This window comes from Ornithorhynchus anatinus, chromosome 2 (assembly GCF_004115215.2).
Source record: "Ornithorhynchus anatinus isolate Pmale09 chromosome 2, mOrnAna1.pri.v4, whole genome shotgun sequence".
Lineage (NCBI taxonomy): Eukaryota > Metazoa > Chordata > Mammalia > Monotremata > Ornithorhynchidae > Ornithorhynchus > Ornithorhynchus anatinus.
Window position 1 is genome coordinate 169,872,222 of NC_041729.1, and position 26,940 is coordinate 169,899,161.

Consider the following 26,940-nt stretch of genomic DNA (forward strand, 5'->3'; position numbering starts at 1 on the left):
CTTCTTGAGGGCAGGGAACACGCCTGCCAACTCTGTTTTATTGTACTCTCCCAAACGCTTTGTACAGTGTTCTGCACACAGTAAGCACTCAGTAAATACGATGGATTGATACGGCTCTCCAGGGGGCTCTCAAGTTGGTCCTGTGCTTTTCTGCTCGAATGGACTGCTTACGTGACCTTTAAACCATCTCTTCTTTTTATGATACATTCTTTGCAGAGCATCTTAACGGAAGGCGACCAGGAGTTCGGGTATGAGAAACTCTGCCTGTGTGCCGGAGCCAGACCCAAGTTAATAGCTGAGGGAAATCCATACGTATTGGGAATCCGCGATACAGACAGTGCCAAGGTAATGCAAGCCCAGGGGTTGGAGGGCGGGGAAGGGAAAAGGGAAGGGGGCCCATTGTTCACTCGGAAAACGGGGAAGGACAATTAGGCCTCGAGGAGCAAGCGGACAGAGCATGGGTCCTTTCAGCCGGTCAAGGCCGAGGCCCAGCCTAATGGCTTCAGCCCCAGCTGGGCTCCGACCCGGGAGCGGCCCGGCGGAAGGAGGAGATAGGGGTCTGCCAGTGGCTGGAAAATCCACCGAGCAGATGGCACCGAGACCCGATCTTTTGGAAGGATTTTTTTTTTAAACGTAATTAGCGCCAGAAGCACTAAGCCCTGGGAGGCAGCCCCGGAGGCTCGGGAATTGCGCTCTGCCGCCGAATGCCCTCTGAGTGGTCTCTCTCGGATACAGGAATTTCAGAAGCAGCTGGCCAAAGCAAAGAGAATCACCGTCGTGGGGAACGGGGGGATCGCCTTGGAGTTAGTGTAAGTCAGCGTTTTTCGCTCCTTAATAATGTCCCTGGGGGTGGGCCTGGGGGTGTGGGGGCACAAGCCGGAGGGCAAGAGCACCTCGCCCACCGTGGGGCAGGGAATGGGGGTCTTCAAAGAGGCCTCTGCTCCCAGGGCCCTGAAAAGCACATAAATAGACACTTCCGGACAGCAGGGCATCAGAAGTGGTGGGAACAGTGGTCCTCGGCTTCTGGTAGCCCCGGAACTCCAAAGACCAACTGGTACCAGTTGGCATCCTACCGGCCGGGGGTTTCAGCGGGCCCACGGGGCTCCAGGGATGCCACCGGTCCATCGATTGATCCGTCCGGCCGTCAGTCGAGCTCCGAGGGGCCAACGGGGCCGGGGTCACCGAGGGCTCGAGCCGCTTGGCTTCCCGACCACCGGAGACGGGGGAGGCCAGGGGCCGACCAACCTTCCGTCCCCTCTTATATCTGTTTATTGTTGTATTGGACTCTCTCAAGCCCTTAGTGCAGTGCTCTGCACACAGTAAGCACTCAATACGATTGACCGGCTGACTGACTCTTGCCAAAGAGGCCACAGCAGCTGCGAGGGGCGAGCGTCTCTCTCTGCCCCGCAACACGGTGGGAATCTCCTGCCTACTAATTCAGTCGTTTCACCCCGAGCGCCCAGCACAGCTCTCTGCACACAGTGGACGTTCAGTAAGTACCACCGATCGGTGGGTTGGTCCATTTGGAGCTGGACTCCTTCCCCGTGGCTGATGGCTCCTGAGCGGTCTGCATAAAGGAGACGTTCAGTTAATACCATCGAATAGTGGGTTGGTGTGTTTGGAGCTGGGCTCCTTCCCGATAGCTAATGGGCCCCAAGCACTCAGCACAGCGTTCTGCACACAGGAGATGTTCAGCAAGTAGCATCGATGGGTGAGTTGGGTCATTTGCAGCTGGGCTCATTCCCTGGCCATTCATTCATTCAATAATATTTATTGAGCACTTACTATGTGCAGAGCACCGTACTAAGCGCTTGGAATGTACAATTCGGCAACAGATGGAGACAATCCCTGCCCATCAACGGGCTTACAGTCTAAAGCCAGTGGATCCAGAGCCCCTGGGGACTCTCTTTTGCCAAATTGTACATTCCAAGAGCTTAGTACAGTGCCCTGCACATAGTAAGCGTTCAATAAATACTAAACGAATGAATGAACGAATGAACGGACCCTGCTTTTCAGGTACGAGATTGAAGGCTGCGAAGTGGTTTGGGCGATCAAAGACAAGGCCATCGGAAATACCTTCTTCGACGCAGGGGCGGCTGAATTCCTGGTGTCCAAGCTCAGCTCGGAGAAGCCCGAAGCCAAACTGGCTTGTAAAAGAACGAAATACACCACAGAGGGTAAGAACGGTCCGATACCTTTCCTTGTCCCTTTTGACTAATTAAAAGTTTAATTGATTGTCTTGAATTAATATGCTTCGAGTAAGCACTTAACGTATTCCCGGACCTGCGCTCTTCCCCTTCAGCCTCCTGATAGAGCCGAATTATCATTGACAGTTGTTTAAGGGTGGAAATGTAATACGTTAATAAGCTCTGTTATACTGAGCTTGTAATAATAATGAAGATGCTGATGGTTTTTATGGTATTTGTTAAGTACATACTATGTGTATATACTATACTCATATGTCTCATATGTCATATACACTCATATGTCTATGAGAAGCAGCGTGGCTCAGTGGAGAGAGCCCAGGCTTGGGAGTCAGAGGTCATGGGTTCGAATCCCGGCTCTGCCACTTGTCAGCTGTGTGACTGTGGGTAAATCACTTCACTTCTCCGTGCCTCAGTTACCTCATCTGTAAAATGGGGATTAAGACTGTGAGCCTCACCCTGTATCTACCCCAGCACTTAGAACAGTGCTCTGCCCATAGTAAGCGCTTAAATACCAACATTATTATTATTATTATTATGTGCCAGGCTCGCTTCTAAGCACTGGAGTTACCATAAAATAATTAGGTTGGACACAGTTCATGTCCCACATGGGGTTCACAGTCTTAATCCCCATTTTGCAGATGACGTAACTGAGGCACAGAGAAGTAAAGTATATTTGTTAAACACCTAATCTGCGCCAAGCACCGTACCAAATGCTGGGATAGTTACAAGATAACCAGGTTGTCTCTCCCTTCTAGACTGTGAGCCTGTTGTTGGGTAGGGACTGTGTCTGTTACCACATTGTACTTTCCAAGCACTTAGTCCAGTACTCTGCACACAGTAAGCGCTCAATAAATACAGTTGAATGAATTGAATAAATGAATGAATGAATTTGTAAAATGGGGATTGACTCTGAGCCCCATGTGGAAGAGGGACTCTGCCCAATCCGATTCGCTTGTCACACAGCAGACACGTCGTGGGGGCAGAATTAGAACTCGGGTCCTCTCACCCCCAGGCCCATTCTCTTGCCACTAGGCCACATTGTCTCGTGCTGGATGCAGAGAGGAATGGGGGTCCTCTGGGGGCATTGGAGGAGTGAGAAGATGAGCATAACAATGCTCCCGAAAAATAAGTGAAGTTTGGACTGGAGAGGAGAGAGGCTGGAAGCAAGGGAGGTCAGCAGAGAGGCTGATGCAGTGTAATTGAGCCCAGATATGACGAGCGCTTGGGCCAGCAGGCTGCCCGTTTGGATGGAGAGGAAGTAGTGGATTCCAAAAGGGTGACGAAAGAACTGATACGATTTGGTGACAGACTGAAGTGGGGGATTGAAAGAGAAAGAAGCAGCGTGGACTAGTGGAAAAAGCACAGGCCTGGGAGTCACAGGACCTGGCTTCCAGTCTCAGCTCTGCTACTTGCTTGTGGGGCGACGTTGGGCAAGTCACTTAGCTTCTCTGTGCCTCAGTTTCCTCGGCTAGAAAAGTGGGTATTCAGTACCTGTTCTCTGTCCTAGACTAGGAGCCCCAAAGGGACAGTGTCTGACTTGATTAACTTGTACCTACCCCAGTGCTTAGAACAGGTTTTGACACACACCAATTATCACAGTCGCTATTATTATTACAGAGGAGATGTTGATGTTTTTGACAGTGATGGGAAATTGGGGGAGGGGAGATAAGTTGAGTTTTGGACCTGTTAAGTTTGGGGTGTAGGCGGGACATCCAGGTAGAGATGTTTGAAGGACAGGAGGAGATGGGAGACTGCAAAGAAGGGGAGCGGTCGTGGCCAGAGGGATCGACGGGAGAGGAATTGGCATGAGGTCTTAGCTGAAGCCATGAGAGCAGATATGCTCACTGAGAAGTTCGAGAGCCCCCTGGGCTCCACACCCATGCTTTGCACGCTTTCAAAACCCCAGTGCTGTAAATCACTTGGCCTCCCAACAAAGGAAGCAGATTAGAAACTTTTAGACAAAGTTGCGGGAATCCATTTTGCCTTTGAACGTCCAAATTTGCCCCCTCTCTCTATTACCAAGAACTTAAACAATCAGAGATTGCAGAATACAGGGTTGGACATTTTCCCACCAAACACACCTCCTGCACGTTCCCACAGTCGAATAATCCAATAACGACAGTAGTGGTGGGTGGGAATTAAGGACTGTGCGCTAAGCACTGGGCTAGATGTCTAATAATCAGATGGGGCACAGTCTCTGTCTCAGGTGGGGTGCATAGTTTAAGAGGTAGGAAGAGTGGGTCTCTTTTCCCCATTTTACAGATGAAGACAGGGAGGCCCAAAGAGGTGAAGTGATTTGCCCAAGGTCACTCAGCAGGCCAATGGAAGAGCTGGGCCAGAAACTGGGGTCTTGTGACTCCCAGCCCCAGGCTCCTTCCACTAGGCCCTACACATTTGGAATCACAAATATGGCTGCATTTCCTGTTGCATTTTTTTAACGGCAGTCCTCCCCCGGGCCCCCGTTTGTGAGGCCGGTCCAGGAGTGGGGGTTATTTTGTTTGGGTTTGGGTTTTTTTTTAAATGGTCTTTGTTAAGTACTTACTATGTTCCAGGCACTATACTAAGTGCTGCGGGTGGTTACAGGCTAATCAGGTTGGACACAGTCCCTGTCCCACATACGGCTCACAATCTCAATCCCCATTTTACAGATGAGGGAACTGAGGCCCAGAGATGTGATTTGCCCACAGTCACACAGCAGACAAATGGCGGAGCCGGGATTAGAACCCAGGTCCTCTGACTCCCAGGCCCGAGCTCTATCCCAGCCTCGAGATCTGGGGCTGGACTGGGGCCGTGGTACACTGCCAGCGTCTTGACACGGCCACCTCTCTGTCAAGAAGTTCTGCTTTTTCTCAGCAAGGGGTGAGAATTTATTTAACCTGTGGCACATCAAGTGTGAAGAAAACTTGCGGCTCTTGGCTTGAGTTGGGGAGTTTGAGTGGGTTTGCCCTTCGGATCAGCGAGTAGGGGGGCTTCAGAGGTGGGGAACTCAAGTGGGAGAAAACAGCATGCCTAGTAGATAGAGTGTGAGCATGGGAGTCAGGACTGGGTTCATTCATTCATTCAATCATATTTATTGAGTGCTTATCCCAACTCTGCCACTTGTCAGCTGTGTGACTGTGGGCAAGTCACTTAACTTCTCTGTGCCTCAGTTACCTCATCTTTAAAATGGGGATTAAGACTGTGAGCCCCACGTGGGGCAGGCAACCTGATTCCCCTGTGTCTACCCCTGTGCTTAGAACAGTGCTCTGCACATAGTAAGCGCTTAACAAATACCAACATTATTATTATTATTACTGTGTGCAAAGCAATGTACTGAGCATTTGGGAGAGTACAATACAACAATAACAGACACGTTCCCACAACAAACTCACAGTGTAGAGGGAGAGATGGTTCTAATCCCTCCTCCTTCACTTGTCTGCTGGGTGACTTTGGGCAAGTCACTTAGCTTCTCAGGGTCTCGGCTACCTCATCTGTAAAATGGGGATTGAGACCGTGAGCCCCATTTGGGATATGGACTGTTTTCTACCTGATTAGCTTGTATCTGCCCCAGTGCTTAGTACAGTGCATGGTACAGCGTAAACGCTTAACAAATACCATACCAAAAAAAAAAAAAAGGAAAACCATAGAAAGTTCTGTGAGGTCTGATGGCTCAGACCTTAACATGCCCCTTTTGAAACAGACAATAATAGTAATAATAATAATAGTAATGCTGGTATTTGTTAAGCGCTTACTCACTGTGCCAGGCACTGTACTAAGTACTGGGATAGATGCAAGCAAATCAATTTGGACTCAGTCCCTGTCCCACGTGGCGTTCACAGTCTCAATCCCTATTTTCCAGATGAGGTAACTGAGGCCCAGGGAAGTGAAGTGACTTGCCCAAAGTCACACAACAGACAAGTGGCAGAGTTGGGATTCGAACGCATGACCTACTGGTCCCAGGTTCCTGCTATATTTACTACGCCACGCTTCCTGACTCCCTCATTTCAGGAACTGGAAGAAAAGGAAAGGTCAGGGATGAGCCTTTAACATGCCTCTTGTGAATCAAACATTTCTAACTCCCTCGTTTCAGAAAGTGGAAGAGAAGAAAAGATCAGGGATGAGACTGATGCCGTAGGAAGTGCTCTAGGACCCGACTGGCACGAAGGCCTAAATCTCAAAGGGACAAAGCAGGTGAGCTTTCATCTGTGACTAGGTAGACCTGGGCCTAAGCCCCGCTCTGCCACTTGTTCATTCATTCAGTTCATTCGTTCAGTCTTATTTACTGAGCGCTTACTGTGTGCAGAGCACTGTACTAAGCGCTTGGAAAGTACAGTTCAGCAACAGAGACAATACCTGCCTACAGCGGGCTCACAGTCTAGAAGCGGGGAGACAGACAACAAAACAAGTAGACAGGTATCAAATGCATCAATATAAATAGGATTAGAGATATATACACATCATAAAATCAATAGAAATATAAATAGGTACATATATGCGCACAAATGCTGTGGGTGGGTAAGGAGATAGAGCAGAGGGAGCAAAGGAAAAGGGGGGCTGAGTCCAGGAAGGCCTCCTGGAGGAGGTGAGCCTTTAGTAGGGCTTTCATTCATTCAATCGTATTTATTGAGCGATTTCTGTGTGCGGAGCACTGTACTAAGCACTTGGGAAGTACGGTTCAGCAACAGAGACAATCCCTGCCCACAGTGGGCTCACAGTCTAGAAGTGCTCTAGTTTGGCAGATTTGAGGAGGGAGGGCATTCCAGGCCAGAGGTAGGACGTGGGCCGGGGTTTGACGGTGGGACAGACGAGGACGAGGCCCAGTGAGGAGGTGAGCGGCGGCAGAAGAGCGGAGTGTGCGGGCTGGGATGGAGAAGGAGAGAAGGGAGGTGAGGTGGCAGGGGCAAGGGGATGGACAGCTTCGAAGCCAAGAGGGAGGAGTTGTTGCTTGATACGCAGGTTGATAGGCAACCGTGTGTGACCTTGGCCAAGTCACATCACTTTTCCGTGCCTCAGTTACCTCATCTGTAAAATGGGAATTGTCTACGATCCCCATGAGGGACATGGACTGTGTCCAACCCGATGAGTTTGTGTCTACCCTCAGTTCCTAGTGTAGTGTCTGGCACGTAGTAAGCACGGCCTAGCGTGGCTCAGTGGAAAGAGCACGGGCTTGGAAGTCAGAGGTCGTGGGTTCTAATCCCGGCTCTGCCACTTGTCTGCTGTGTGACTTTGGGCAAGTCACTTAACTTCTATGTGCCTCAGTTCCCTCATCTGTAGAATGGGGATTAAGACTATGAGCCCCACGTGGGACAACCTGATCACCTTGTATCCCCCCCAGCGCTTAGAAGAGTGCAAGTGCTTAACAAATACCATCATTATTATTATTATTAGACTGTAAGCTCTCTGTGGGCAGGAATTGTGTCTGCTTATTGTTATAGTGTACTCTCCCAAGCGCTTAGTACAGTGCTCTGCTCACAGTGAGCACTTGATAAATACTACTGACTGACTTAACAAATACCATTAAAAAAAATGAGGCTGGAAATCGTGTCTACCAACTGTATCATATTGTTCTTTCCCAAGTGTTTAGTACAGTGATCTGCACACAGTAAACGCTCAATAATAATTATGATATTTCTTAAGCGCTTACTTTGTTCCAGGCACTGTATTAAGCACTGGAGTGGATACCAGCAAATCAGATTGGACACAGTCCCTGTCCCACGTGGGGCTCACAGTCTCAATCCCCATTTTCCAGATGAGGTAACCAAGGCTCAGAGAAGTGAAGTGATTTGCCCCCGGTCACCCAGCAGACAAATGTGCAGAGCCAGGATTAGAACCCTTGACCTTCTGACTCCCAGGCCGGTGTTCTGTCAATTACACTGTGATTGATTAAGAATGTGTGTGTGTGTGTGTGTGTGTGTGTGTGTGTGTGTGTGATGTTAGTAAGCAGCTTATATTATAACAGGGTAAGGTCCAAGGACTGGTACAGGGTCATACTTTGAGAGTGAGTGGTTTTCACCCTAAACGTGACATTTAATCTTTGTGCTCCAACATCAGACCATTAATGAGTCATTAATGAGTCCATTTATGGAGCACCTGCTCTGGGCCAAGACCTGGGATGAGTGCTAAAGAGGTAAAAGACAATATCCCTGCCCTCAAGGGACTTACAGTGTAGGCAGTGTGGGCAGCAGCATGCCCTAAGTGGGTAAAGCCCAAGCCTGGGAGCAAGAGGACGTGGGTTCTAATCCCGGCTCCGCCACTCCCCTGCTGGTTGACCTTGAGGAAATCACTTCACTTCTCTGTGCCGCAGTTTCCACAATAACATGCCTTGAAATTACCGTTGATATTACAATTGGTTTTCTCTTAACGGAGCAGACAGATGGTGGCCCACAGATATAGAGTGTAAGCTCCAGAGAACGTATCTGCTAATTTTGCTGTATTGTACTCTCCCAAGCACTTAGTACAGTGCACTGCACATAGTAAGCGCTCAATAAATACCATTGATTGATTGATTGATTTCCTCAACTACAAAAGGGGGATTTGATATCTGTTCTTTCTCCTACTTTGTCTGTGAACTCCATGTGGGAGAGAGACTATATTTGGCTTGATTAACTTATATCTACCCCAGCACTTAGAATGACACATAATAAGCCCCTAGCAATAAACCTAAATAGATTTATTTGCCCTAGGTGTTCAAAGACACCGCTAATAGTGAAATTTTGTTTTGGGTGGGTTTTTTTAAGGCATTTCTTAAGTGCTTACTCTGTGCCAGGCACTATACTAAGCGCTGGAGTAGATATAGGCTAATCAAGTTGGACACAGTCAAGTCCCACATGGGGCATACAAGTCTTAATCTCCATTTTACAGATGAGATAACTGAGGCATAGAGAAGTGAAGTGACTTGAACAAGGTCCCACAGCAGACAAGTGGTGGAGTGGGGATTAGAACCCACGTCCTTTGACTCCCAGGCCCGGGTTCTATCCACACTGCCTCCCGTGAAAGTTCACCAGTGTGTGTCTGAAAAGACCAACCCAGGACCCACATTCCGAGCCACAGTGGGCACACAAAAAGTCCCTTGTTGTGTTATTGTGCTTAATATATGCAGCACCTGTCACTGTTTTCTCTTTTGCCTCCTTGACTTTTTCCATATGAGCAATTAAAATACAGATAGGCTTAAATGAAATGCAAATAGAGGAGAAGAATTATATCAGTATTAATAGAGAGTCTGTAATCAATCGATCAATCAGTGGTACTTTTGGAGGGCTTACTCTTTGAAGAACTCTTCATTCAATCATATTTATTGAGCACTTACTGCGTGCAGAGCACTGTACTAAGCGCTTGGAAAATACAATTTGGCAACTGTACTAAGCACTCGGGAGAATACAGTACAGCAGAGTTGGCATTTACCTGCCCACTAGGAGCTTTCAGAGAGGGAGACAGACACTAATATAAGTAAATATAAAATATGAACATAAATGCTAAGGAGGTTGTGGGAATTTAACTTGGGAGCTACCTGTAACCGCATCATATTTTGTAAAAATAGAATGAAGAAAGTGGACGTGTGTTTTATGTTTGGTGTTTTGATGGGTTAATAATAATAGTTATGATATTTGTTAAACTCTTACTAAGTGGCAAGCACTGTTCTAAGTGCTTAGGTAGATAGAAGTTGATGAGGTTAGACACCGTCCCTGTCCCATGTGGGGCTCACGGTATTAGTTCCCATTTTACAGATGAGCTAACCAAGGCATAGAGAAGTTTAGTGACTTGCTCAAGGTCACAGAGCAGACAAATGGTAGAGCAGAGATTAGAACCCTACTTGTTTTGTTGCCTGACTACTTGTTTTGTTTTATTGTCTATCTCCCCCTTTTAGACCGTGAGCCCCTTTGTTGGGCAGGGATTGTCTCTGTTTCTGAATTGTACATTCCGAGCGCTTAATACAGTGCTCTGCACACAGTAAGCGCTCAATAATACGATTGAATGAATGAATGAACCTAGATCCTTCTGACTCCCAGGCCCGTGCTCTATCCATTAAGCCATGCTATTATTTTTGCTATTCCCACCTCACAGAACATCTGCATGTTAACATGGTGTGGATATTTATTTTTTAATTCTTCATAAACCGGCTGTAGTTTGTGCCACTGCTTCCACTCTGCTCCAGAAATTCAACTATGACATTTCAAAGCCAATAAAAAGAAAATCAGACAATCAGAAATGGCTCCTAAGAAACGTTTACTTGAGTTTTACCACTTTACATAATCTGGCATTCAGAAAAGTGTGTGGAATTCAGTCCATTTTGAACAGCTCTCCGAAGCCCTGTGTATCAAGAGCGAAAGCAGTTCCCTTTCCTGCTTCAACTCACAAAGATATTTTATTTACTTTATTAGTTGTAATGCTCATAGCGAGGACAATTTGATTGTCTTTAAGCAAGCATTTCAGTCAGCAATCTGAGTTTTACAAATAAAAAGGCAAACGATCATTTCTGTAAGTGAATGTTACATTAATTGACAATTCCCTTTTAGTTTTCTCATAAAGTTCACATCGAATCAAGCTGTGAAATCCAGAAAATCTACCTTCAGGATGAATTTCAGCAGTCAAAAAAAGAAATCTCGGCTTCCCTGTGGGACATCGAAACTGAAGAAACTGATAAAGGTAAATAGCGGAAGAAGGAAAATTTTGAGGAATAATGAAAGATCTGTTTGTAGGCTAAAAGAAAAAGAGATTCTTATTTGAAGAAAAAATATTTTGAATGGAAATCATTTAGTAATGATAATAATCACTGTGGCATTTTGTATACTTAGTACTCCTACGCAGAGAGATTCAGATGGGCTAGTCAAGGAGCATGGGCCTGGAAGTCAGAGCTCAGCATGGCTCAGGCTCAGGGCTTGGGAGTCAGAGGTCATGGGTTCTAGTCTCGGCTCCACTGCTTGTCAGCTCGGTGATTTTGGGCAAGTCCTTAACTTCTCTGTGCCTCAGTTGCCTCATCTGTAAAATAGGGATTAAAAATGTGAGCCCCATGTGGGACAACCTGATTACCCTATATCTACCCCAGCGCTTAGAACAGTGCTTGGCACATAGTAAGTGCTTGACAAATGCCATTATTATAATCATCTTTTCTGAGGGACTCCAAATGCTAGATTTTCCTTAGTTCGTGAGTCCCGTATAGATTAGGGACTGTGACTAATCTTGCGTCTATCCCGACGTTTAGCATGCTGCTCGGCCCAGAGTCAGTGCTCAATAAATACCACTGGGAACTGGCTTTAGCCCCCTTTGAACCACTTAACAATTACCACAGTTATTAGCATTATTAAAGATTCTGCCTCCAGAAATTATGGAAATCTAGAAATGGGTGTAGGTGAGGGCTGCACGAAACAATTCGATGAGCAGTTGGGCCGAGAAGCCACGTGACCTAATCAAAAGAACACAGGATGGGGAGACAGGAAAGCTGGGTTCTACTTCCGACCCTGCCACTTGCCTGCTGTGTGACCTTGGGCAAATCACTGACCTTCTTTGTGCCTCAGTTTCCTCATCTGCAAAATGAGGATTAAATCACTGTCCTCTCTTCCCCATTAGACCGTCAACCCAATACGGGACAGGGTCTGTGTGAGATCCGATTATATCCATCCTAGCGCTTAACACGGTGCTTAACACGGCGCTTGACACGTAGTAAGCGCTCAACAGATAGCACAGTTGCCGTTGTAGTAGTTTTGTAATGGAGGAGCCCAAATTCTGATTCCCTATTACCCACAGTTTGTGGAGCTTTGAAGGGGGACAAAAGAATCGAGCGGGATCGACAACCAGTGTCTTAATTTTTGGCCCTAATCTGTGTTAGAGTAAAAAAATCGGAGGTTGGTTCGATTTTATATGATGATGTTAGAGTGTAAGACCCTTAAGGCAGAAAATGCGTCCCTTCTTAATTTTGTACTTCCCTAGTGCCCGGTATTGAGTACCAAATTTGTGCTTAATAAATGTTACTGCTATTGATAATAATCATATTTATTGAGCACTTATTGGGTGCAAAGTACTGTACTGAGCACTTGGGAGAGTGCAATAGAACAATTGTACAGTATAACAGTATTTCTGCCGATCCTGTATCTTCTACTGCTAATGCTAAGCAGCGTGGCTTAGTGGAAAGAGCCTGGGCTTGGGATTCAGAGGTCGTGGGTTCTAATCCCGGATCTGCCGCTTGTCCGTTGTGTGACCTTGGGCAAGTCACTTAACTTCTCCGTGCCTCAGTTGCCTCATCTGTCAAATGGGAATGAAGACTGTGAGCCCCATGTGGGACAACCTTATGACCTTGAATCTCTCCCAGCGCTTAGAAGAGTGCTTGGCACATAGTAAGCACTTAACAAAAACCAAATTAATATTATTATAGAGCAAGGGCCCGGGAGTCAGAAGGATCTGGGTTGTAATCCTAACTCCTCCACTTGTCAGAGGTGTGACCTCAGGCAAGTCACTTCACTTCTCTGAGCCTCGGTTATCTCATCTGGAAAACGGGGATTAAGAGTATGAGCCTCATGTGAGACGGGGACTGTGTCCAACCCGATTAGCTTGTGTTGACACCAGTGCTTAGTACAGTGCCTGGCACGTAATAAGCCCTTAAAAAATACCATACTATCACAGATGCTACCACTACACAGAAACTGCATGGCTCAGTGGAAAGACCCCAGATTTAAGAGTCAGGGGTCAAGGATTCTAATCCCGGCTCCGCCACTTGTCAGCTGTGTGACTTTGGGCAAGTCACTTCACTTCTCAGGGCCTCAGTCACCTCATCTGGAAAATGGGGATGAAGACTGTGACCTCACGTGGGACAACCTGATGACCCCGTATCTCCCCCAGGGCTTGGAATGGTGCTCGGCACATAGTAAGCACTTAACAAATCCCAACATTATTATTACCGCTAAATCTACGACTGCTGTGAATACTGCTGTGAGCCCATCATTGGGCAGGGATCGTCTCTATCTGTTGCCGAATTGTACATTCCAAGCGCTTAGTACAGTGCTCTGCACATAGTAAGCGCTCAATAAATACTATTGAATGAATGAATGGTGCTGCTACTGCTTTTACCTCAACTATTGCTACTAAAATAAAGATCCCTCAGAGCACCCAGATTGTTCAGACCAGTGACTGTGGTTCACCAGAGAGTCAGGCTGGGGGTGAGGGTCGTCAGGGGACTGGGCCAGGAGTGTCGTCAGAGTGTTCCCCCTGTTAATAATGATAATTATGGTACTTGTTAAGCACTTGCTATGTGCCAGGCACTGTCCTAAACTTCGGAGTGGGTACAAGCAAATTGGGTTGGATACAGTCCCTGTCCCACGTGGGGCTCACAGTCTCAATCCCCATTTTGCAAATGAGGAAACTGAGGCCCAGAGAAGTGAAGTGACTTGCCCAAAGTCACACAGCAGACAAGTGGCGGAGCCGGGGTTAGAACCCAAGACTTTCTGACTGCCAGGCCCGGGCTCTAGCCATTAGGCCATGCTGCTTCTCGCCAGAGGTCCCAGGGAAGGTGCCTGCTTTACCCCAGGGTGGAATAGGGCTTGTGAAAGTGCAAAATTGGGGTGCCCGATTTCAGCTGTGGGCCAGTCTATCAGAGTAACCAAACCCCGACTCCCCTCATTCCTGGCGGTCCTTGTGGCCTGCGGGAACCCAAACCGCCCGCCTCTGCCCCCGTGCAGCCTCCATTTTCCCATTTTCAGATGCGTGGCCCGTGTTCGTGGAATTAACCAACGGGAAGGTCTTCGGCTGTGACTTCATCGTCAGCGCGACGGGGGTCATGCCCAACACGGAGCCTTTCCTCGACGGCAACGACGTAAGGAGGTGCTGGGTTCGAGGCCATGATTCCAACCCGGGGGAGGGGGTTTCACCTGCCAGATGTCTGTGCATTCAGGCTGGCTGAGGAGGCAAGCCCTCCCTCGACTCCCTCAATCATTCAGTCATATTTATTGAGCGCTTACTGTGTGCAGAGCACTGTACTAAGTGCTTGGAAAGTACAATTCGGCAGTAGATAGGGACAGTCCCTACCCAACAATGGGCTCACAGTCTAGAAGGGGAGACAGGCAACAAAACAAGTAGACAGGCATCACTACCATCAAAATAGGTAAATAGAATTAAAATATATACACTTCATTAATAAAATAAATAGAATAATAAATATGTACAAATATACACAAGTGCTGTGGGAGGGTAGAGCAGTGGGAGGGAATAAGGGCGATGGCGAGGGGAGGAGCAACAGAGGAAAAGGGAGGGCTCAGTAGGGCTTTGAAGAGGGTAAGAGAGTTAGCTTGGCGGATGTGAGGAGGGAGAGCGTTCCAGGCCAGAGGGAGGACGTGGGCCAGGGGTTGATGGTGGGACAGGAGAGAATGAGGCCCAGTTAGGAGGTTAGCAGCATCAGAGGAGCAGAGTGTGCAGACTGGGATGGAGAAGGAGAGAAGGGAGGTGAGGTAGGAAGGGGCCAGGGGATGGACAGCTTTGAAGCCAAGAGTGAGGAGTTTTTGCTTCATACAAAAGTTGATAGGCAACCACCGGAGGTTTTTGAGGAGGGGCGTGACATGCCCAGAGAGTTTCCTTAGAAAGATAATCTGGGCAGCAGACTGAAGTGGAGAGAGACAGGAGGATGGGAGATCAGGCCCAAGCTCAGGTTCGCTAAAGTACACATCCCAAACTCGGGGGTCCAGTCCCTCCGACAACCAAATTCTCCAGGCCTAAGTACACACCCCTTCCCTGCCAGGGGGAGAGATAAATAGGCGGGAATCGAACCTCATTGTGGAAGCACGCTGCCGCAGTTCAGACTCCTCACCAATTCCAATCCTTCTTCCCCCTTCCTTTCCTTCTCCTTGGCCAGAATTAGAGAATTGTTGCTGTCCTCACCTTTTGGTGTATAAAAATCGTTCACTACCTTAAAGATCTCTCTCTCCCTCTCCTCCTTCCTCTCTCTCTCCCCCTTATAGTCACTGAGCAACCTAATAAGAACCTTTCCCAATTAAATCAGTGATCCCATCTCATTATTCCTGGTATTTGTAAATTGCTTACTATGTGCCAGGCACTGTACTAAGTGCTGGGGAAGTTACAAGCTAATCTGGTTGGACGTCGTCCATCTGCCCTATCCACTACTTAAAACTTAAAAATGTGTTCCATACTTATTTGTTCTGCACACAGTAAGCACTCATTAAATACCACTGAGTGATGGATTGAGACGCTCAGTACACATCGTTTTTCATAAATACAAACTGTGGTCTGCGTAAAGACTCTTAAGATGGGGAGGATTTAGGCAATTAGAAGACACTGACCTCCTTAAAAATCCCCTGCACAATTTCTTCATCAGTCAATCAGTGGTATTTATTGAGCGAGCACTTACTGTGCAGAGCACTGTACAAAAGCACTTGGGAGGCATTATCATTATTATGGTATTTGTTAAGCACTTACTATGTGCCACGCACTGTTCTAAGCGCTGGAGTAGATACAAGGTAATGAGGTTGTCCCACGTGGGGCTCACAGTCTCAATCCCCATTTTACAGATGAGGGGAACTGAGGCACAAAAAAGTTAAGTGGACTGCCCGAGGTCACATAGCTGACAAGTGGCGGAGGCATGATGAGAACCCACACCCTCTGACTCCCAAGACTGTGCTCTTTCCACTAAGCCACGCTGCTTCTCCAAATTAGTTAGAAGGCATGATCCCTACCCTCTAGGAGCTTTCAGTCTAGTGACCTTTTGTGGACTTGATCCAGATGCAGACTTATGGAATGCATTTTTTAGTTCCTGTAGTGGATAGGGCAGGCAGATTGTGTCCATCCTGGTTAGCTCGTCTCTACCCCAGCGCTTATTCCAGTGTCTGACATATAGTAAGCGCTTAACAAATACCTTTTAAGAAAAAAGAGGAGGCAGCAGGAAGCAAGCCTTGAAGAGACTTTTCCTGAGAAGTGTAATTTGTTTTTATTTACCGACTGCTTTTCTCTTTCCACCGGTGAGTGGAAGTTGAGCGGATAAATTGGGTTCGATTCCCCAGCTTGGCAGTGCCTCCGGTTCTGCCAGAAGGCCTGTTTTTGCCCCATGTTTTGGCTCGAGTTTGCTGGCAGAGTCGGGGCACTTTCTTCTGACTATGGGCATCTGTCAGGGCCCAGGGGCGGTGGGAAAAAACGGTCGGCTGCAGGCGTGAGATGGGTCCAGCCGTGGGTCCCTCCGGGAGGCGGCCCAAGAGGGGATCCCTCCCTAAGCAGCCTCTCGGGCTGGGGTTCAGTTTGCCCTAGGAGCGGACGGAGGGCTGATGGTGGATGACCACATGCGCACGTCACTGACCGACATCTACGCGGCGGGGGACATCTGCACGGCGGCATGGCCGCCCAGCCCGTTCTGGCAGCAGGTGGGTCAAGGGGCCGGCCGGCTACCCCCTCGGTTGGTCCGTCGGTCCTCCCAGCTCTGAGCTGCTTACCAAGGAGTCCAGAGGCAGGGGATCCCATTAGAGGTTACGAGGTCTGGGATGGTCTCCGGCATCCAGTGGATCTCTTGTGTTCCCCCTCCGCCCTGGGCATCGACAGCGCGTGGTGTGTGGCCACCTGAGCCAGGGCAATGGCTACCTCCATCTGAGGAGCAGGGGGTGCAGCTACTCTGGGCCCTCCAGAGTAGCAGAATGTTTTCCCCCAACTGTGGGCCTGGAAATAACCAAACTCCCATCCAAGATCTCCAGCCGGGCTTTAGCCCCCTCTCCTCAAGGGGTCGGGACCCTTTTCCTCAGTTCATAATAATAATAATTGGGTATTTGTTCAGCATTTACTATGTGCCAGAGACTGTATGAAGCATTGGGGTGGATACAAACAAAGCAAATTGTACATAGTCCCTGTCCCACTTGGGGCTCACGTTCTTAATCCCCATTTTACAATGAGGGAATTGAGGCACAGAGAAGTGAAGTGACTTGCCCAAGGGCATACAGACAAGTGGCAGAGCCAGGATTAGAACTCATGACCTTCCTACTCCCAGGCCCGTGCTCTATCCACTACGCCATGCTTCTTCCGCTGATGATTCCCCATGATTTATTAACATTACTCATTGCTTGAGTTAGGTGCTCACTTGGCATAAAGTGGGCCTGGAGGAGGTACATATTGAATGCGACCCAGTCTGCAAGAGGGAGGGAGGGAGGGATGGAGACCTGGAGAGGGAGAACAGACCCACTGAGGAAAGAAACACCACCACAAGAACTGCAAGAAACTTTCCAAGAACAAACACCATTATAATAATAATTTTTATTATCATTATAATAATAGAGCAATAATTATAATTATTACAGGGACCCGGGAGTCAGAGGTCCAGGGTTCTAATCCTAGTTCCACCACTTGGCTTACTGTATGTGACCTTAAGTGACTTAACTTACCTGTAATAATGTTGGTATTTGTTAAGCGCTTACTATGTGCAGAGCACTGTTCTAATCGCTGGGGTAGATACAGGGTAATCAGGTTGTCCCACGTGAGGCTCACGGTTAATCCCCATTTTACAGATGAGGTTACTGAGACACCAAGAAGTTAAGTGACTTGCCCACAGTCACACAGCTGACAAGTGGCAGAGTCGGGATTCGAACCCATGACCTCTGACTCCCAAGCCCGGGCTGTTTCCACTGAGCCACACTGCTTCTTACCTAATCATAGTCTTAATCCCCATTTTACAGATGAGGGAACTGAGGCACAGAGAAGCAAAGTGACTTGCCCAAGGTCACACAGCAAACAAGTGGCAGAGCCAGGATTAGAACACATGTCCTCTGACTCCTAAACCCCTGCTCTTGCCACTAGGCCATGCTGCTTCAAGCGCTTACTCTATGCAGAGCACTGTACTAAGTGTTGGAGAGGGACCATGGCTTTTTCGCTTTTGTTTTACTACCCCAAGGGTTTAGGGAATCAATCGAAGTATTGAGCACCTACTGGGTGCCAAGCATTGTACTAAGCCATTGGGAGAGGAACAGTCCCTCTAGACTGTAAGCTCATTTGGGAAGGGAACGTGTCTACCAACTCTGATATACTCTATTCTCCCAAGTGCCTAGTACACCATTCTGCACCCAGTAAGCACTCAATAAATATGATTGATTACTTAAATATGATTGATTGACCTTAGTAGATATGGGTATGAATCCTGCCCTCAAGGAGCTTCCAATCAAGCAAGGGAGAGACAGACATTAAAATATATTAGGTAGGTGCAAAATCATTTAAAGTATAATGATAATGATGAGAAACAGGAGGCTTAGGGGCAAGAGCAAGGGCTTGGCAGTCAGAGGTCGTGGATTCTAATCCCGGCTCCACCACCTACCAGCTGTGTGACCTTGGGCAAGTCACGTCACTTCTCTGTGCCTCAGTTACCTCATCTGTAAAATGGGGATTATGACTGTGAGCCCACGTGGGACAACTGATTATCTTGTACCTACCCCAGAGGTTAGAACGGTCCTTGGCTCATAGTAAGCGCTTAACAAACACCATCATTATAATCATTATTATTATTATAAGTACAAAAGTATTAAAGAGGGACATTAGGACCGTATATTTAGGTGATGCTGAACTCTCAGTTGAAGAGGATAGAGAGTGAAGAGATGAGAGATTACTGGGGGAAGATTCCGAGAGGGGATGAGATTTCAGTCGGGCCTTGAAAATGGGGAGAGCGGTGGTCTGCTCGATGTGAAGGGGGTGGGAGTTCCAGGTGAGAGGGATTGAGGGAGGGAAAGCTGGAGCAAAGGGTCCAAAGCGAGAGAACCAGCATGGTCTAGTGGAAAGACCCCGGGTCTAGTTGTCAGAGGACCGGAACTCTAATCCCGGTTCTGCCACTTTCATTCATTCAGTAGTATTTATTGAGCGCTTATTATGTGCAGAGCACTGGACTAAGCATTTGGAATGTACAGTTGGGCTACAGAGAGAGACAATCCCTGCCCAATGACGGGCTCACAGTCTAAACGGGGGAGACAGACGGCAGAGCAAAACAGAAAGAAACAAAAACAAGACGACATTATCACGATAAATAGAATCAAGGGGATGTACACCTCATTAAAATTAATAGGGTAATAAATAATATATACAAATGAGCACAGTGCTGAGGGGACGGGAAGGGGGAGGGGGAGGAGCAGAGGGAAAGGGGACCCAGCTGAGGGGAGATGAAGGGGGAACGGGAGGAGCAGAGGGTGGACGGGGAGCAGAGGTAACTCAGTTGGGAAGGCCTCTTGGAGGAGGTGAGTGCTCCGTAGGAGAGCCACTTGTCTGCTGTGTGACCCTGAGCAGGTCACTTCACTTCTCTGGGCCTCAGTTACCTCATCTGTAAAATGGGGATTAAGACTGTGAGCCCCAAGCCCTGGAATCTAATCCCAGGCACTTGTCTGCTGTGTGACCCTGGGCAAGTCACTTCACTTCTCTGGGCCTCACTTACCTCATTCGTTCATTCATTCTGTGAATGGGGATTAAGAATGTGAGCCCCAAGGGGTTGGGGGATGGACTGAGTCCAACCTGATTATCTTGAATCTACCCCAGTGCTTAGAACATGCTTGGTACATGGTGCTTAACAAATACCATGGTGATCATTATTATTATTATCCTTGGCAGGCCCTGGCAGCAGGGGACCATTGGGGCTCTTGCAGAAGCAGAGGGGAGGAGCAGGGTGGGGGCAGCGGGGATGAGCGGGTGGTCGGGGGGCTGCGGGAGGAGGGTCCTGAGCGGGTGGCGGGGGGTCTTTCAGATGCGGCTGTGGAGCCAGGCCCGGCAGATGGGAAGCTACGCCGCCCGGTGCATGGCAGCCGACAGCTGCGGCCAGGCCATCGACACAGACTTCGGCTTCGAGCTCTTCGCTCACGTGACCAAGTTTTTTAACTCTAAGGTGAGAGGAGCGTTGTCCCCCACCGGGTGCCCTGTGGGGACCCGTCCGTGGGCTCCACGGTCCGGTGAGGGCGGTGAGGCTCATCTGAGGGCAAGGGGCCGGCAGGGCCCAGCTCGGACTCCGCTGTGTCCACACCGAAGATCGGGGCATCGGGCACGAAAGCCCGGAGGGAGCTCGTCGCCAACAACCAGCTGCCTCCCCCTGCCCCAGAATGGCTGCCCTGGGCCGGGGGGAGAAGGCCCCAGAAGGTCACTGGGCAGCTCCTCCGGACCTCCAGACCCCGGGCCCCTCAGTCCGGGGGTTCCTTTGGGACTGGACACCTGTCCCTCTGGGCAGGATGGCTCGGTGCCAGGTGGGCCATCTCTCAGTTCCTTCCAGTCCTGGGCCTCCTCCCCGCCCTCCCCCCAACCCTCTCCATCCCCTTCCCGCCTCCACTGAGCCAGAAGCAACAGCAAATGGACAGGAACAAAAGGGTGGTCTCAAGCTGGGCTCCTCTTTCTCCTCTTCCCTCCCAGTCCTCTCCTCCTCCCTGCTTCCCTGCCCTCTTCCCTTCTCCCCCGCCATCACCGCTTCTCCTTCCCGCCCCTCCTCCTCCGCTCCTTCGCCACTTCTCCTTCCCTCTGCCCTTCCCTCCTTCTCCCCTGCCATCCCCATTGCTCCTTCCCCTTTCCCCCCACAGGAATCAGGTGGGAGGGAGGAGAGAGGAGAGAGAGCTCTCGGTCACTGGCCAGGACAAGGCAGAGGCAGGACTGTGCTTCACAGTGAGACGGAAACCGGTCGTAGCCGGTTGTCGGAGTCCTGCCTGCCCACGGTGAACCCTGAGTGTGTATTCGGGGCCTGGGCAGGCCGTCGGCGATCAGCCACAAAGCCCGGGGTTCGTTCATTCGTTCGCTCAATCGTATTTATTGAGGGGTGTGCAGAGCACTGTACTAAGTGCTTGGAAAGTACAGTTCGGCAGCAGATAGAGACAATCCCCACCCAACAACAGGCTCACGGTTTAGAAGGGGGAGACAGACAACCAAACAAGTAGACATGCTTCGATACCATCAAAATAGATAAATAGAATTATAGATATACATCTTTAATAAAATAGGGTAATAAATGTATACAAATATACACCAGTGCTGTGGGGATGGGAAGGGGGTAGAGCAGAGGGAGGGAGTAGGGGCGTTGGGGAGGGGAGGAAGAGCAGAGAGGAAAATAGGGGGGCTCAGCCTAGGAAGGCCTCCTGGAGGAGGTGAGCTCTCAGGCTCTGATGAGGGGAGGAGAGCTAGTTTGGCAGATATAAGGAGGGAGGGCCAGGGATCAACGGCGGGACGGGAGAACGAGGCCCAGTGAGGAGGTTAGCGGTGGCAGAGGAGTGGAGAGTGCGGGCTGGGATGGAGAAGGAGAGAAGGGAGGTGAGGTAGGAGGGGACAAAGGGATGGACGGCTTTGAAGCCAAGAGTGAGGAGTTTTTGCTTCATGCAAAGGTTGATAGGCAACCACTGGAGGTTTCCAACGGCCTCCCCCCTCGAGGCCTCCAGGTGGAATGAAGCAGCCTCGGCCCTGGGCCCGCTGCTCTCCGCCTTCCGGCCGACCCACGCCTCGGGCCTGCGGCTGCCAGAGACCGGCTGGAGACCTCGGGTTCACCTCCACCGTGGGGTGTCCGGGCGGGGGGGGCGGCCCCACGGGTCCGTGAGGAAGCCCGAGAGAGAGTCGCGGAGGTCCCCGGCCCCGGCTCCCGGCTCCGAGCCACACGGCCCCGCTTCTCCCCACAGGTGGTGTTGCTGGGCAAGTACAACGCCCAGGGCCTGGGCGCCGACCACGAACTGATGCTCAGGTGCACCAGGGGACACGAGTACGTCAAGGTGGTGATGCAGAGGGGCCGCATGGTGGGGGCCCTGCTGATCGGGGAGACGGACTTGGAGGAGACGTTCGAAAACCTGATTTTGAACCAGATGGACCTGTCGGCCTACGGGGAGGATCTGCTCGATCCGAATATCGACATTGAAGATTATTTCGATTAACCGCGGAGTCGCCAACGGCGGGAATCAAGCCCAAGCGGAAAAGCCCGGGGACGATGATTAGGTAGGACGTGTTCCTCGCGGTTTCGGTCGGCGGAAGACATGTCTTTAAAGAGAGGAATGTGGAAATAAAGCTGCAGATGCCTCAAGAGAATGAATTACCCGTTAGTGTGTGCCGTGCCCACTGAGGGCCTGGGGCCTGGGGCCCGACCGGCTCTGTCCCTAACCGACCTTACCGTGTTTGGCTGAAGCTTCTCAACGCTGGCAAGACCCTAGAGGAGAGCGGCTGGGCGGGCACGGGGACCCCCAGCTGAACGACTGGAGGGATGAGAAGCAGCGTGGCTCAGTGGAAAGAGCCTGGCCTTGGGAGTCAAAGGTCATGGGTTCGAATCCCGGCTCTGTCACTTGTCAGCTGTGTGACTGTGGGCAAGTCACTTCACTTCTCTGTGCCTCAGTTACCTCATCTGGAAAATGGGGATGAAGACCGTGAATCTCACGTGGGACAACCTGATTATCCTGTATCTACCCCAGCGCTTAGAACAGTGTTCTGCACATAGTAAGCACTTAAGAAATACCAACATTATGTCATCGGAAGATGGGGGCGAGGGGAGAACACCGCCCTTCCTCCCACAGCCCGGGGTTCCCCAGTCCGACAGGCCGCACCCGTTACCTCCTCCTCCTCCTCCTCCTATTCTTCCTACATTCTCCTCTTCTTCCTCCTCCTCCTCCTCCTCCTCCTCTTCTCCTTCTCCTCTTCTTCCTCCTCCTCCTCCTCCTCCTTTTCCTCCTCCTCTTCTTCATCTTTCCAGGTCAGGCATGTTAGTAGAAGCAGCATGGCTCAGTGGAAAGAGCACGGGCTTTGGAGTCAGGGCTCATGAGTTCGAATCCCAGCTCTGCCACTTGTCGGCTGTGTGACTGTGGGCAAGTCACTTAACTTCTCTGTGCCTCAGTTCCCTCATCTGTAAAATGGGGATTAAGACTGTGAGCCCCACGTGGGACAACCTGATTCCCCTATGTCTACCCCAGCGCTTAGAACAGTGCCCGGCACATAGTAAGCGCTTAACAAATATCAACATTATTATTATTATTATTATGCCAATGGGCATTAGGGCTAAGGAGCCTCTGGGGTGTGTTCCACGTCTTTTCCTCCTCAGCCTCTGGCCTTGTCCAGTTAAGTGGGGGTGGTCCAACTAATTCCAGCTCCTCCACTTATCTGCTGTGTGACCTTAGGCAAGTTACTTTACTTCTCTGTGCCTCAGTTAGTCACTGACTGTGGGCAAGTCACTTCACTTCTCTGTGCCTCAGTTACCTCATCTGTAAAATGGGGATGAAGACTGTGAGCCTCGCGTGGGACAATCTGATTACCCTGTGTCTACCCCAGTGCTTAGAACAGTGCTCTGCACATAGTAAGCGCTTAAATACCAACATTATTATTATTACTTCATCTGTAAAATGGAGATTAAGAATGGGAGCCCCACGTGGAACAGGGACTATGTCCAACCTGATGACCTTGTATCACGCCCAGTGCTTAGAACGGTTCTTGGCACATCGTAGACACTCAACAAATGCCATTATTAGTAGTAGTAGTAATAGTAACTGAGGCTACTGAAAACTTAACTCTGTTCCCTGCAGGCCCTGTGGCATCATGTCTGTAATGGACCTTTCCTGGAGGCTGCAATCCCGGTCCTTCTCTTGGACAGTTCAGTCAGGGAAAATGGAGTCACTCTGGCTGCCGTCCCTCTGGCTGTAATTGGCCGCGGCGTTTTCGGCCAATCGGCCACAGACCCCTGCCGGTTGCTTGGATCCGAGCAATTTACTGAGCCCTTGGGAGAGTAAAATATAACAACATATTAGACACATTCCCTGCCTACAGTGAGGTTTCATGTGTGGGGGGGACAGATGTTAATAGAAATAAATAAATGACGGATATGGGTATAAGTGCCATGGGGCTGGGGCGGGGGGATGAATAAAGATGAATAAAGGGAGACAGAAGGGAGTGGGAGAAGAGGAAAGGGGGGGCTTAGTCAGGGAAGGCCTTTTGGAGGAGGTGGGCCTTCAGTAGGCTTTGAAGATGGGAGTGTCAAGGAACAAATCAAACATAAAGATAAGAATCGCTTGCTTTGAGGCTTTGCTTTGAAGATCCACCACTTGACTGCTCTGTGACCATAGGCAAATTGCTTCACATCTCTGTGCCTCAGTTCCCTCATCTGTAAAATGGGCAGTAAGACTGGGAGCCCCATGGGGGAAATGGACTGTGTCCAATCCAGTTAGCTTGTATCTACCCCATCAGTTAGTGCAGTGCCTGGCACATAGTAATAATAATAATAATGATGGCATTTGTTAAGCGCTTACTATGTGCAAAGCACTGTTCTACGTGCTGGGGGGATACAAGGTGATCAGGTTGTCCCATGTGAGGTTCACAGTCTTCATCCCTATTTTGCAGATGAGGGAACTGAGGCCCAGAGAAGTTAAGTGACTTGCCCAAAGTCACATAGCTGACACGTGGCAAATCCGGGATTAGAACCCACGACTTCTGACTCCCAAGCCTGGTCTTTTTCCACTAAGCCACGCTGCTTCTCTAGTAAGCGCTTAGACTGTTCCAATAATAATAATAATGTTGGTATTTGTTAAGCGCTTGCTGTGTGCCGAGCACTGTTCTGAGCACTGGGGGAGATACAGTGTAATGAGGTTGTCCCACGTGGGGCTCACAGTCTTAATCCCCATTTTCCAGATGAGGTCACTGAGGCACCAAGAAGTGGAGTGACTTGCCCAAAGTCACACAGCTGACAGGTGGCGGAGCCGGGATTAGAACCCATGACCTCTGACTCCTAAGCCCGTGCTCTTTCCCCCGAGCCACTCCGCTTCTCCAGAACCGCGTTTGATGAACTCTTTGTGGGCAGAGAAAGTGTCTATTTATTGGTATATTGTTCTCTCCCAAGCACTTACTACAGTTCTTTGCCTACAGTAAGCGCTCAGTAAGTAACAATTGAATGAATGAATGTGATTAGACTGTAAGCCCGTCAAACGGCAGGGACTGTCTCTATCTGTTGCCGACTTGTTCATCCCAAGCGCTTAGTACAGTGCTCTGCACATAGTAAGCGCTCAATAAATACTATTGAATTGAATGAATGAATAATGCAGACTGTTTAAGGTGCAATGTGGCTTCAAGTCCACCAGGTGGCGGCAGAGGTCAATCAATGCTATTTATCCAGTGCTTAATAATAATAATAATTATGATGGTATTTGTTAAGCGCTTACTATGTGCCAAGTACTTGGGAGAGCATACTACACTGGAATTAGCAGACACATTCCCTTCCCATAATAATGATAATAATGTTGGTACTTGTTAAGTGCTTACTATGTGCAGAGCACTGTTCTAAGCGCTGGGAGAGATACAGGGTAATCAGGCTGTCCCACATGAGGCTCACAGTCTTAATCCCCATTTTACAGATGAGGTAACTGAGGCACAGAGAAGTTAAGTGACTTGCCGAGAGTCACACAGCTGAGAAGTGGCAGAGCAGGGATTTGAACCCATGACCTCTGACTCCCAAGCCCAGGCTCTTTCCATTGAGCCACGTTGCTTCTCATAAAGAGCTTACACTCTAGAGGGGGAGACAGACTGTGAGCTCGTTGTGGGCAGGGAATTCAGTCATTTATTGAGCGCTTACTGTGTGCAGAGACTGTATTCATTCATTCAATAGTATTTATTGAGAGCTTACTATGTGCAGAGCACTGTACTAAGCGCTTGGAATGAACAAGTCGGCAACAGAGACAGTCCCTGGCGTTTGACGGGCTTACAGTCTGATTGGGGGAAACAGACAGACAAGAACAATGGCAATAAATAGAGTCAAGGGTGTTCATTGTTGTATTGTACTTTCCTAAGGGCTTAGTACAGTGCTCTGCACACAGGAAGCGCTTAATAAATACAATTGAGTGTGTGAATGAATGAATCAATTGCTTAGTGGAAAGAGCCCGGGCTTGGAAGTCAGAGGTCATGGGTTTTAATGCCGGCTCCTCCACTTGACTGCTGGGTGACCCTGGGCAAGCCACTTAATTTCTCTGTGCCTCAGTTCCCTCATCTGTAAAATGGGGTTTAAGCCTGGGAGCCCCACGTGAGACAACCTGATTACCCTGTATCTTCCCCAGCGCTTAGAACAGTGCTTGGCACATAGTTAGCGCTTAACAAATACCAACATTATTACTATTATTATCATTATTATTATTATTATCATTATTATTAATGAGTGAATGGATGAATGAATAATAGATCGTTCAAGGTCACTCAAGATGCTACGACTGGTCCAGGCCACCAGGTGGCAGCAGAGGTCGCGCTGTCACAACCCCTTATGTCCACTAGGTGGCAATAGAATTAGTTATTTTTAATAAAAATAATAATTATAATAGTAATAATTGTTGAGCGCTTACAACGTGCCAAACAACGTATTAAGAACTGTATTAAGAACTGTATGTATTAAGAGAAGCAGCGTGGCTCAGTGGAAAGAGCATGGGCTTTGGAGTCATAGGTCAGGGGTTCGAATCCCAGCTCTGCCACTTGTCAGCTGTGTGGCTTTGGGCAAGTCACTTAACTTCTCTGTGCCTCAGTTACCTCATCTGTAAAATGGGGATTAAGACTGTGAGCCCCACTTGGAACAACCTGATTCCCTTGTGTCTACCCCAGCGCTTAGAACAGTGCTCTGCACATAGTAAGGGCTTAACAAATACGAACATAATTATTATTAACTGGGCTGTGGGTGTCAGAGGTCTTGGGTTCGAATCCTGGCTCTGCCACTTGTCAGCTGTGTGACTGTGGGCAAGTCACTTAACTTCTCTGTGCCTCAGTTACCTCATTTGTAAAATGGGGATTAACTGTGAGGCTCACGTGGGACAAACTGATTCCCCTGTGTCTACCCCAGTGCTTAGAACAGTGT

General features: G+C 49.1%; 1 protein-coding gene across 1 annotated transcript in view; it reads left to right on the top strand.

Moving 5' to 3' along the window:
- Window positions 1-22,166, top strand: part of PYROXD1 (pyridine nucleotide-disulphide oxidoreductase domain 1) — a gene marked incomplete at its 5' end in the record, with an annotated part of 28,993 nt that extends 6,827 nt beyond the window's left edge. Inside the window, 9 exons of the mRNA XM_029048478.1 lie at window positions 217-345; window positions 736-809; window positions 2,017-2,177; window positions 6,277-6,377; window positions 10,700-10,829; window positions 13,874-13,986; window positions 16,412-16,534; window positions 19,870-20,007; window positions 21,767-22,166. Coding sequence (XP_028904311.1) covers window positions 217-345; window positions 736-809; window positions 2,017-2,177; window positions 6,277-6,377; window positions 10,700-10,829; window positions 13,874-13,986; window positions 16,412-16,534; window positions 19,870-20,007; window positions 21,767-22,015 — 1,218 coding nt within the window. The remainder of the gene's footprint in view (window positions 1-216; window positions 346-735; window positions 810-2,016; window positions 2,178-6,276; window positions 6,378-10,699; window positions 10,830-13,873; window positions 13,987-16,411; window positions 16,535-19,869; window positions 20,008-21,766) is intronic.
- Between the last annotated feature and the right edge of the window lie 4,774 nt (window positions 22,167-26,940).